Source organism: Gouania willdenowi, chromosome 15, assembly GCF_900634775.1.
Source record: "Gouania willdenowi chromosome 15, fGouWil2.1, whole genome shotgun sequence".
Classification (NCBI taxonomy): Eukaryota; Metazoa; Chordata; class Actinopteri; order Blenniiformes; family Gobiesocidae; genus Gouania; species Gouania willdenowi.
This window is the reverse complement of record NC_041058.1, coordinates 9,781,459-9,794,634: the sequence shown is the minus strand read 5'-3', so window position 1 is coordinate 9,794,634 and position 13,176 is coordinate 9,781,459. Positions and strand designations below refer to the sequence as shown.

General features: G+C 39.4%; 1 protein-coding gene across 3 annotated transcripts in view; it reads right to left on the bottom strand.

Moving 5' to 3' along the window:
* fmn2a (formin 2a) overlaps window positions 1–13,176 on the bottom strand; it is a 41,954-nt gene that overhangs the window by 23,407 nt on the left and 5,371 nt on the right. For all 3 annotated transcript variants that reach the window (XM_028469422.1, XM_028469423.1, XM_028469424.1), the window contains exons 4-7: window positions 10,657–10,809; window positions 8,936–9,693; window positions 8,277–8,418; window positions 4,149–4,236 (exon numbers count right to left, since the gene is read on the bottom strand). In XM_028469422.1, coding sequence (XP_028325223.1) covers window positions 4,149–4,236; window positions 8,277–8,418; window positions 8,936–9,693; window positions 10,657–10,809 — 1,141 coding nt within the window. The remainder of the gene's footprint in view (window positions 1–4,148; window positions 4,237–8,276; window positions 8,419–8,935; window positions 9,694–10,656; window positions 10,810–13,176) is intronic.

Here is a 13,176-nt window from a genome sequence, read left to right as displayed (position 1 = left end):
AGGCTTTGCGTGTTATTTATAAAATAATAAAACTGGCCCACCATCTAAAGAATGTTTCAGCCTCTAAGACCCCTCCCACAATTCAGAGGCTGACTAATCATTTATTCACCTTTAATAAACCTGCCAGCCCCTGTAATAAAACACAAACATTAATTACTGGGAATGCTAAAAACTGAGAACACACCACCATGCTCATCCTCCAGGACCACTACACGGTGGCCATGGAAGCTAAGTTTGAAGCCCTCCTGGGCATGCCCACAGCAGACTAGCAAGACTCCTTCCAGACAGCCTCATTCTGGGCTAGACGCAACCTGGGGATGAGTTTACAGTATGAGACTCTGGAGCAGGTGGAAGCTCCCATTATATCTTGCGTCGAAGATGTGAATGAGCAGGGGGAGGAGGTGAGAGAGGGCAGAGAGAGAGCCACCAGAGTGATCATCCAGTTAAAATATATGTTAAGTTGTTGGTTGATAAAATTTGAATGAAGGATATTTTATTTTATTTCTCCTCTTGAGGGATTACCACCTTATTGTGGTCAGGGTTTGCTTGACTCAGTGACCTTAAGAGTTACACCAGCAGGAGCATAGCCTCCAGGTGGGACACCCAAGTTGGACTGGTCTGAAGTTAGAGGCCTGACTAAGTGCAATCCACTTCTCTAGGTTCAGGAGATCAGGAGAAACTGGTCCATGCTTTTATCTCCAGCAGACTGGACTATTGTAATGGTCTTCTAACAGGAATCCCCCAAAAGAGCATCAAACAGCTAGAGCTAGTTCAGAACGCAGCAGCTTGGGTCTGAACCAGAAGAAAGAGGTCAAAACATATTACTCCTGTTTTAAAATACACTGGCTCCCAGTCAGCCTCAGAATAGACTGTAAAGTTCTGCTGCTGGTGTATAAATCTGTGAATGGGTTTGGTCCAGAATACATCATTGAGATGTTAGTCAGGTATGAATCCAGCAGGTCTCTCAGATCTATGGACAGATAGTGGAGCCCAGAGCTCACAGTAAACATGGTTATGCTGTTTTTAGTTGTTATGCTGCAAAGAAGTGGAACAAACTGCCAGCAGAGCTGAAGTCAGTATCCAATGTGAACATTTTTAAATCAAATTTTTTTCTCTACTGCATATGATTGAGAGGGATATTTTTGGTCATGTTGTTGATGTAATACGTTTGTTGATGTATTTAAAGGTTTTTTACTGATGATTTTAAATGTTTCTTTTTTGTTGCCGACTTTAATGTTATGTTGTTGCACTTTTTGATCATGTAAAGCACACTGAGGTGTCTTGCTTTGCTTAGGCTGGGGTTGGACACATAGCTAACAACCCAATTCAATGAAGAAAACACTGTTACTATAAGCACAGTGGAAACAAAATGCTGGAGCATGATGTGTACATATGATGCCTCCTTCACATTTCTGACTGCCCTCTCATATATGCCTGCCTAAAACCGGCCCTGAGTGACATGTGTAATTTATTACCAAAATGGTCTTTCCTGGTTATACTGCATTCAACCCCAGCATGGTGTCTGAAACCACCACTCACTACAGTGACCAAACAAAATACTCTTCATGGAAGCGGCCAATCAGACAGGCACACTGTCTGAAATAACAGCTGCAACGATAATAATAATAATATGTGTTGACTTCTCACTGAGCAACTGGGCCATAATAACACTAACACGGCTAAATCACAGATTTCTGTGTTGAAGAAAGACGTGTCCATCGGAGTGATGAAGACGTTTAATAGCTATTGTTTTCATAACAGAATTAAAAGGAAATAAAACTGATTTACCACAGTGAGAGCGTATTAAAAGGCCTTTGGTAAACATCTTGTCCTTGTGTGATATTCATCCAAAATCTCCAATGAAACAGGAAAACAACAACATTGGTTGCCTAAAGAATTTTCAAAGTAGTTCTTTTGGATTCTAAGATATAATACTATAGGCCTTATAGCAGCAATTTAGTAAACATTCAACATGCCATGCATTTTTTAAGAATTGAAATACTCAAAACTGTCACCCAAAAGCAAGAGGGAGAACTTGCAAACTCCAGGCATGATCATGCACAGGACTTGAACCCAGGGAATACTTGTTGTGTGACTAAAGTGTTAAAAACTATGCTGGCTATAAAGTCTCTAATTAGTGGAAAATTTGTACTAGTGCAAAGCTGTCCAAACAGAAAAGACAAATAGCAGGACTGATGAGAGTTGCCCTCAGGTCCCCTCACACTGACTCGAAATGGATGCAATGCAGCATATTCCAAAGATATCCATGATTCTAGTTTGCAGGGTTCTGTGGTGTGCATTTATTTCTGTGTAACCCACTTACCACTCATGCTTTTTGAAATTAATATAGCTCTTTTGCATGATGATTGAATGGAAAGCAATGACGAAAGGCAGAGTTTTTAGACAGATGAATGAGCAAAGACTGCAATCAGAGACTAACTAAAACAGGAAGACCGTCAGTTCCCATCATCATTCCAGAGTGATTTCCCTCTTACAAAGCTTTTTGGACAAGATGGTGACAACTCATCAAAGAGAACCAGAAAGCCACAGAGAATAAAAGATGTGGATTGCTAGGTAAGATGTAAGTTTGTTAGACGGGTGAGATTGCGCAAGAGCAAAACAAAAGAAATACACAAAAAGTAACACAAAACCCTTGCAACATTTGGACTTGTGGTGATAAACTAATTGCATTGCATTGGCAATGACGTCAATCATTGAACATTTTTTCTCTCAGAGGTCTATCAAAGAATCTTGGCTTGTAAAATCCTAAAGCAACACGTTGCTCAGGCTTACACAAGTAGACACACAATTACCATTGATCCCATAAAATGTTTTGCTCAGCCGTTTTCCCCATTCTCAACAAACATGGCAATCCAAAGCTATTTTAAATGCAATGCTCAACAATCAAACCAAATTATATTTTTATAATTATATTATTTTACATTACTGTGTACTATTCAGCCATTCAAATGGATGAATTGTGGTTAACATAATTTGATAATGACCTTGGATTAACAAAAAGAACAGGATATGATGTAAATGTGGCATAGACTAAGTATTGTTCACCCTTAATCACCAAATTATGTTTTCACAAATACATTCTTATTTAAGTTTAGAGTTTTATGATACAAAATGTCCAAAAATCCATTAATTGCTTTATGAATGTTCATAAAAGCAAAGAGAAGGTTTAAATGGTTCAGATGAGGAAAAAGTATCATTGTAAGCTACACATGTACATGTTTCTAAATAAGATACAAGTAAAGGTCAAGTTGCTTGGTGTAAAGATAGGGAAACTCTGACTTTAAGTAAACCCTCCAAAGCAGCGCACATTGCACAACAAAAAGCAGGGTGCAGTGAATGGATGTGACAGAGAAATGAGACTGAGAGAGATTACATTAGTGAGAGCTGCCATTAAGTAAGGTTTAAAGACAGAGGCTCCATCTACGAGACAGAAGGCTTAGCTTAGGTTAGCAGAAGGACTGTGGCTACAGTGATTCAAAGCATACAGAGGATGTGATTAACTCTTATTATCTCCTAACATGGCTGCTGTTTAGGCAACAAGTGAGCATGTTCTACTAGAATCATTGTAGAAGATTTTGCATCTAAAAAAGGAAAAATTGCTGTAAAGTGTCCTCCTCACTATAATAATAATAATAATAATGGCTTGGATTTATATTGTGCTTTTTTCGAGGAAACTCAAAGCACATACAGATTCATTCACACCAGTTACTCACATCAGTCATACCAGTGGTGGAAAGCTACAGAAGCCTACGGCCCCTCTGATCACCACCAACATTCATGCAAAATTCATACCAATTCATACAAGGCAATATTGGTAAAGAGCCTTGCCCAAGGACTCAACAACAATGACTTGGAGAGAGCAGAATTCAAACCCCTAACCCTTCGGTTATTGGGTGACTCGCTCTACCACTGGTGTCAAAATAATAAAACCATCACATGTACTATCCAAATCTTTGTGTGTGGTATAGTACAACCAAACCTTAAAAACTAACTCCATCAATTTTTTATACGGTGCCACAGAAGCATCCACAATCATAGGGTGTGGTTGAACTTGCTGTTTGACATTGTTAGATATCGTTCAATAATAATTTAATTCATAAATCTTTTAGCTACATGATTGAACTTACCATTCTGAATGTCCTTCATATCAAGGTGAATGCTGGACATCAGGATACCTACAGCTTGTGAACGCTTGTTGCTCAGAAGCTTCACCACCTAAGAGAAGATATTTACAAGAAGCTTATCATTATAGGCCATTATAATCAAGATGGGAACACAGAAACACAAAAAGACAAAACCTTCATGGTCCAGCTTGAGCAAAAGGAAATAAACATCAGTCCTGTTTGTTCTGATCGGTCTGAGAACATTTCAGTATTACATAAACTAGGAAAATTATAATGCTGTTTGTCCGAGTTATGATGATGAATACATTTTTCCAGATCTTCCAACTGCGTACATCTTCCTTCTTTTTGACAAGTGATTAAAAACAAGCAAGTCTGGGAAACTTCTTGGAGAAGAAAGCTTGGTGGACAACTTCTACTACTCCCATCGAGTGATGGGATTAAAATGACCCGTGTTGACAAAAAGATTGGGGAACACAGTTGTAGGATCCAAACTGTTTGACCCCTCTCTGTGAGAAGGGAGTACTGTTCTTGCTACTCCATGTTTTTTTTATAGTCCAGGAAAGTATTTATTAGTAACACTGAATTAGACTGGTATTGAACAAATAGAAAAGTAGGCCACTGCCATAAAAAGCTAATGCCTTAAGAAAATCTAGATTACGGTAAAAACTGCAGGACATGCAAATGTTATCTGTACTACTACAACAGCTTCCACTTAATGCAGATGTCCAGAGAGGGATAACAAGCCTGAATTGTTATCATGCTTGAAAAACTGTATGGAAGGGGGCGGTTATGAGCCACAGTTCTCCTGAGTAGGCAGAAATGTGCACTGGGCTGCAGTGAAGAGACAACAAGACAGGAAGCCAGTAGCTTACTGGTGATCCACAAAGATGTTTTCATCTGAACCAGATCACAAGCCCACAAAACTCACACACAGGAAATTATATCCCCAGATATTGGCTGTCCATTTCCCCATCTTAACAATAACTCAACGGGCAAACTAATTGGGAAACCATACCATACAAGGTGACTTCCACATTTAGGCCTGAGATAGCTAGCTAGCATTGCTAGCTAGTCGTATTTCATAAATAGACATTAAACACAGAGCAATTTTGAAAAATGTTGGAGAAAGTTCCTTATTTGTTAAAAAATTAAGGTATTTCTTGAAGAAAGTCAAAGTACAGCTGTTTGAGCAACAGCAACAACAATCTATTATTGAGCATTCTTTTCCACAAAACACAGAACTATCCAGTGCATAGTTTATAAAAAAAGATAAATAACTAAAGGCATGTGTTTAGATCCATGGTTTTCTTTCAATTGCAGAAGACATATCAATTGTATGCCGTTTGCTTTGATCTATTAAAATATTCTCTATTGCCGGTTGCCACAGTATGAAGTTACAACATTCTCGGCACTCTAAATTTGAGGCAATCATTGGAGGTACAAATTGTTTTCCCAAAAGAGCCCCAAAACAACTTTCATGATCCAAGTTTTATTGAAGCTAATCACGAACTGAGTCAGATTAAAACTAGTGATCAAAGCTGACCAACATTAAAAACATACTTGACACTTGATGCAGACATCATGTACCAATCAATAGATCATGCTCTTACTATGAATTGACATCTCAGTGCTGTGGTGGTATTGTACAAGCTATCAGCAGAGGACAAGGATTTAAGGATTTGACTCCTTACTTACTTGTACCTAGCGACAGACAACACTTGCTAAACAACAAGCAAACTCTTCACACCTCTGCCAGCAAGGCTTTAGCCATCTCTGTCCCTTTCCTATTTTCTTCTGTATTAAATTTCAACACCATTGGGTATTGTTGTCAGTTGTAATAAAATGAAAGCTCTCTTGTTTTTCTGCAGTATTTCAAAAACAAATTGAGCGAAACCTCATAACAGTTTATAGCATTGGTCTTTAGGAACTCCTAACCTCAAGTATAAAGGCATTCGTTTCTAAGGGAAGTAAATAGCACTATGTTATTCCACATAGCAACTTTCTGCAGCCCATCTGCTCAATGATTATACCTCTATCAATAAAAAAGTAGCGATAAGGCAGAAATCCACTAACGCTACTGCAGGTAACACTTGACCGTGAGTCAAGATTTACTTTTCCCCAAATTCCAACACTTACGTCAGCACGGGGCCTTTGGAATGAACAGGTACTGACGTCAAACCTTCTCTCTAGTGGTCACTCAGTAGCACTTCCATCATCTCATTAGTAAAACAGATGAATTTAATGAAGATGGGAATAGCTGCTGGTAAGAAGGAATGTAATCAATCTTATGGGTTCCACTTGAGATGGGAAATTCAGTCACTGTTACGTGTTTGGTTTTAAGGAGCCTTTTTGGTTCAATATTTTCAGCACCAATTCTATTCTGGGAGAATTTCACTGAACTCTTCTGCAGCAATCATCCAACACTTGCCCTTATTGTTCTGACTAACAATTTACCAAAACTGTGAAAAGAAATTGCTTCAGGAGTTTGTTTGGGAACCGATATTCATGACATCGTTCAAAATATCGACCGGAATAGACAAAAAAAAAAAAAAAAAAAAAAATGTAGATCAAAGGAATTGCTTTTTGGCTTTTGGTAACTTTCTGACAGCTCCAAACAACATAGTGTCAACACAGCTAATTCCAGCTTTAAAAATAAAAATAGGTGTTGAATTCACAATTTCATGCATGTCTTTTTTCTAGTCAAGAGTAAACTTTCTTAGCCTGCTAGAATGTTTTTGTTATTCATTTGCTTTTGTTAGTCTCACATGTATATATATTGGTATACTTGGTTTGGGTTGTAAAATCAGACACTTACGATCACATTTTAAAGGTTTTTTTAAGGTTTTCATCTGGAAAAACAGATGAAAAAAAATAAAACCTCTGTCTAGCACCAATTATCCTCTTTGCCAGATATTGGCAGTTATCTAACCGTATCTCACTAAATTTTGTGACAACCTCATCCTTACACATCGTCACAAAAAAAAATCCCATAAAATCTACTGTCACGAAAAAATGTCTATTGCTTAATGTTTCCTAATAAACATGAAGATCAGTTAAATATGAACAAAGGTATGGATTTTGAAATTCACCAATGAGGAGATATACAGTATATATACATATATATATATTTTTTAAACTGATCCATAATAAGTAATTTGATCTGCATCCCTCTAAAAATGTATGCAATCTTCCATTGCATATGGTCTATCTTTGGTCAAAATGTTGTCAAAATCCAATTCATACTTTTGACATAATCCTGCTAACAAAAGAATAAATCAATTAACACCAGTGAAAATATTACCTCCTTGGCAAAGTAATAAAGGTTTGATTACTGTGTTAACAATTATTCAAATGAAGGATTTTCAGTAGTTTTGGGAAACTCTATGGGGATAAATAAAGTATATCCATCTATAATTTAGAAAAGGATGACTGGAACATTTTTTGGACTTTTGTGAAGATGTCGCAGTCTTGCAAGAGCCTGAAGTAAACATTTTCTTTGCCTTATATAGGTTTTTCTGTTGAACACACTCCAATAAATTATCTGTGTTTTTTCATATGCCTCTAAAGCTATATTGACAAAAGTCCAGACATGGTTAGCTTTCAATTGCAAATGGACTAACGGAGATTGATGAAGTGACATGAGGGGCACTGGGGTGGGAAATAGCCTGTCTACTAATCTAAGTCATCCAGAAAGCACAATGGGAGGAACCGCATTGTGAAATACAACTCCCAGGCTTCTTCCTCCTCAACCTTTCATTTTCCTCTGCTTTGCTCCCTGTTTCTCTGACCAGTCATCACTGTTGTGAGGTTTCCTGACCGCACACAAAACCCTGGCTTTATGCCACTGGCTAGTCACAGGGGAGTCGGTGGGAGCCAGAGCTCACACCACATAATAACTGTCTGGCTGCAACAGTTCCTCCTGTCCCTCAAAGCCAGAGAGCAATGGTGTGGGGAATTTAAATAAATCGGTGCATCAGTGGAGTTAGAGTGATGAGAGTCAAGAAGGGATTGCACTTTGTTGTGCCAAATCCTATGGCGGAGGGGAATACAGATACTAAACTTATCAGATGGAACAAGATGTCTTCAGTGATACACAAACACACAGTATCACAGACATGAAGCACACTGTACCTGTTTTGCCTTGGATTTGCTGATTGTGTCTGAAATGGGCTTCTTCTTCTCCTTAACAGCACTCTTGGAGAATAGTTCCACAAATTCTTCAAAATCCAGGGTAGGTTCCTCAATTTTTTCCCACACCAGTGAGTCTGAGTGTCTGATAATGGGGGGGAAAGAAAAATGTTAACATTGGAGATGATTATTTTTTCCATTTACTGCTTTAAAAGCATTTGTGGTACACTTCAGCTGCATAGTGTTCTTTTCATCAAATTGGGTATTTTTTAACATTTGTACTGACATTCTTCCCCAATTTTATAGAAACCCATTTGTCATCTTAAGTTTTATACTTGTCTTATTCAGATGCTGACAAATCTATCACAATTCAGGATGAAGTTCCTTAACGATTAGGTAAATCTAGCAGTCTATTTATTCAGCCACAGTTTTTTAAGCCCTAATATAGAAAGAAAACCAGGTTCAAGTCAATTCTCTACCAGCCACGATGCCTGGACTGCATCACTTTTATTTTCCACAAAGTTAGCATCTCAATTACTGTCACAGCATGTGGCCGATCTTTATCTCGAGTGGACAAGCTTCCTCTCAAATCTCTACTGTTCACAAAATACCTCTGCGCAAATGATCCATATCTATCTTTGCTTTCTCCAGAATATGCTTACTTTTTAGCATGCAGCTGTATGCGTGTCCAGTAGAGAGGCTTCATTGGCTTGGGGGGCTCAATCAGCGCCTTGGCTGGGGTAGCTTCCTGGACCATGGTAGTAGCGGGCACGGGGCCTGGTGGTGGTGGAGGCCCAAAGCCTGGGGGTGGCGGTGGAGGAGGGGGGCCCATACCGGGTGGAGGGGGTGGTGGAGGTGGGCCAGTGCATGGCGGCGGAGGAGGAGGTGGTGGAGGCCCAAAACCAGGAGGTGGAGGAGGAGGGGGAGGCGGTGGACAGGGACCGAGCCCGGGTAAAGGAGGGGGAGGAGGGGGAGGTGGTGGGGGGGCAGCATTGGGTAATGGGGGTGCTGGTGGAGGGGGAGGAGGACCTGGATGGGAGGTGCTCTGCTGCCTCTGCTGGCAGGTGCAAACAAAGCTTTCTGTAGTTTTAGTGATGGTGGATGAAACCAAGGACAACGAGCTGCCAGGACCTTTGCTCAAAGGCGCGTCAAGCTTAAAGCTTTCCTGCTCTGGGGACGTCTGCACAGACACATCTTGGCTCATTTTCCCCAGCAGTTTGTTTGTTGTTTGTGAGACTTTGTGGTTGGCTTCACCCAGGACATCTTTATGATCCCCATTGCCCAGGGTCAGGGAGACCTGCTGGCCTTGCAGGTTGGCAATCTTAATCTGCAGGTCATCAATGGTTTTTTCCAGCTGTGGGATAAGAGAAACTTCATCCTCAGAGGACGACTGACCTGACTTCAACCTGCTGGTTTCTGTCTGCCAGAGGACCAAAAAACAGAAAGGAAAATGTTATCATCATAAAATGTATATTGTACAAAACTGCACGTGTGTGTGTGTTACTTCTTTGTGTTTTTTCCCCTGTCTCAGAACATTTTGGCTCGATCTTCTTAGAAAAATTTGACAGCTTATGTCACCAAACGCAGCAAAAACACACACATAAGTCAAGCAGCTAAGTGACAATTTGAATTTAAAAAGGGTGAAGAAAGTGCATTGTGTCTAGACGTCAGACATCTGGCTCCAGGCTGGTTATAGTGGGGACGAGGGAATACCATGAGATTTGACCCCAGAGACAGAGAGTCTCGCAGGGCCTCACATGGGGAGAGTTAACTCTGCTAGAACACATTCCCCAGTTGTGGTCACATCTTAGGGAGAATATTCAGTCATTATAGCCATCCTAAATTTTCAACTCTTCTTGGAAAGAGAATGGTTTGCTCCAAAAAAGTACAACTCTTTTTGAATCAATCCTGACCTCTGCTGGACACAGACAGAATTTCAGTAGGATTATTTATACTGGTGTGGTTTTGGGTTTTTCTTTGACAAACATATCTTACATTAATCAAAAACAGTGTTTAAATGCAATCATTTTCATTTCTATACACATCTCTATACTTTACATTATTCAAGCATAAACTACACAATTAGTTTGAGACAAACAACCATGACAAATTCTATGAATTAATATCTTTAAAATAAAGTACATATTCAATGATATCTTTGATCATCACTGACTGACATGGGAGAACTCTCCAAGTAGCACTACATTTGATAAATACATCAGCCCACAGGCAGGAGGTCTATTACTGAGACTTTTATTGGGTGTTGAGAAAAAAAGTTTAAATATACTTTCCAAGAAGCTTGTAAAGTTTTGCTCCTTGCCTTTACATTATTTCTTCTGTGCTGAAAAGGCAACATGCTGAAAAGTAATTATGAGAGGAAAACCTGAAAGTGAATTGCTCCTGGTTTCTTGGTCGATGCCTCAGATAGAGGAGATCTCAGGCTGTGTTTTCTGCCAGTGCTTCGCCCCCCGTAAAGTTCCCAGAGGTAGGAAGAAACTGGCAGGCCTACAGTGGCCCACGTGTACAGCTGCTCTTCCTGCAAACAAAAACACAACTTTAATCTAGAGCAGCGATTCTCAACTGGTGGGTCGAGACCCAAAAGTGGGTCGTGGATCTATACTGGGTGGGTCACGAACAGCTGGTTAAAAATAAATAAATACTTCATGTCTCTCATGTCTCTTTTTGAAAGAAACTTTTCTTTTGGCAGGCATGCTGGGAAATGCATGTTGCACAGGAAAATACATAGATTTTTGTAAAACTAAAATTAATTGATTGAATTCTAAAAAAAAAAAAAAAAGTGGGTCGCATATTAAAGGCTGTGGCAAAATGTGGGTCCCAGGGTGAGACCAGGTGAGAACCACTGTTCTAGAGTCATCACACTTTAGATTTAGGACGACTCTATATATAGGTATACAAACCCATAGCTTAATATTTAGTTAAAGTACTTTTGGCCTAATTATGTCTCTACAAGCTTGGCACACCTGTTTTTGGCCATAATTTTCTCCTATTTTTCAAAGACAGATCAACTCAAGCTCAATTAGATTGGAAGAACAGCGTTGGACAGCCCTTTTTAAGTCTTTTAAAAGATGTTCAACTGGTTTCAAGTCTTGGCTCTGGACACTCAAGGACATTATTAAATGCCACGCCTTTGTTAAATTGGCTGTTTGCTTTGGGTAATAGTCGTTTAAACGCTGTCCTCGTCAGTGTGTCAGAGTACTCTGCAGTGTGCTTTCCTGAATAATATTTGTATATGGTGGCTTTTATATAGAATAGAATCATTTTATTGTCATTGCACAAAATACAATAAATCACACATGTCCCTCCCAACAACATTTGAGGACACTTCAAAGATTCAAGCCAGACGGACACAGTTATCATAAAAACATAAGGTACGGTAAAAGTCTGTTGGAATAATAATCAGTATAAAAGTTCATCAGTATAAAGTGCATGGGTATAAAAGTTAATCCGTTTAAAAGTGCATGGGTATAAAAAGCTAATCAGTATAAAAGTGCATGGGTATAAAAAATAACCCTCTCTGTATAGTTTCTGCAGCATGATGTTACCATCACCATGCTTCACAGTAATAATAGCGTTAGCGAGTTGATGAGCAGTGCCTTCTTTTCTCCAGATGTGACGCTGGCCATTCAGCCCAAACATCTAAATTTCTGTTTTCATCTGAAATTATTTTGTTTCCTCGGGATTCTTAAGATGCTTTTTTGAAAAATTTAAATGGGTTGCAATGTGTGTTTTCATGGTAAGTAGTTTTCCTCAAGCTACTTTATTCTAAAGGTCTGAATGATGGATGTGTTGGCAATTGTTAGCCTACTGGATGGTTCTTCTAGCTCCTCAGTGGAATACCAGGGCTCTGCCTTAGTGATAGGTCCTTCTTCCCTGCTTGCTCAGGTTTGTGGGGCGGTCCAACCAAGGGTGGGTCCTAGAGGTTCATAACTTATTCTATTTCACAATAATCAAGATCAGAGTGCTTTCTGGGACCTTAAATTATACTGAAACTCTTTTGTATCTTTTTCCAGCTTTGTGCCTTGACACAATCCAGAGGTTTGCAGACAATTCCTTGGACGCCATTGCTTAGTTTCCACTCTTTAATTCTCACTATCAACCGTTAGACTGTATAGCGACAGGTTCGACCCATTCCAAATCGTGTTAAATCAACTCTATTTACCTCGGGCGGACTCCATTCAAGTTGGAGGAGCACCTCAAGGATGATGTCACTCCATGTGCTTTGTAGCGGTTGATAGCATTCTTATGTTCATTGTGATGCCAATGAAATGTAATACACATTATACGGCTGTCTTTTAATGATTCACATGCGCAGCACATTGAAATGTTGACTCATTTATCCATCCATGAGTATCAGCAATAGAACACGTCTTCTCTAAAATAGATTTCTTTGAATTAATGAAGTATATGCACTAATTAACTTCATGCAAAATGTAGGAGAGGAAAAACCATACAAATACGTAGCTCACAATCAGTTTTATAAGTTTGAAAAAAGGCATTTATTTTAAGAATGAAAGCAATAATGACAATATCTAAACTCTCAACAGGAAAAGGTTATCTGTGGACAGGCTGAATAATGTACGACTCAGGCCAAGCCTTCAACCAAGCAGATCAGGGACAATTCTGATGAGGATGGGTGGGGTGTGGGGATTGTCTGGGTAAGTGCAACCCAAGCCCAGGGCACGTGTAGCTGTTACATAACATATTACGCAGATGGTCTACCAAAGCACAGATGTGTGTGCCAGTGTGTGACTGACTGTGTAAGAAGAGGATATTATTCGAGCATGCAAGGAAAAAAAAACCTTTAACACATACTGTAAGAGTGTCATTCTGTAGATGCAAATACATGAGTGTGTTTGACATACTGGTGCAAGTAGAGGGCATG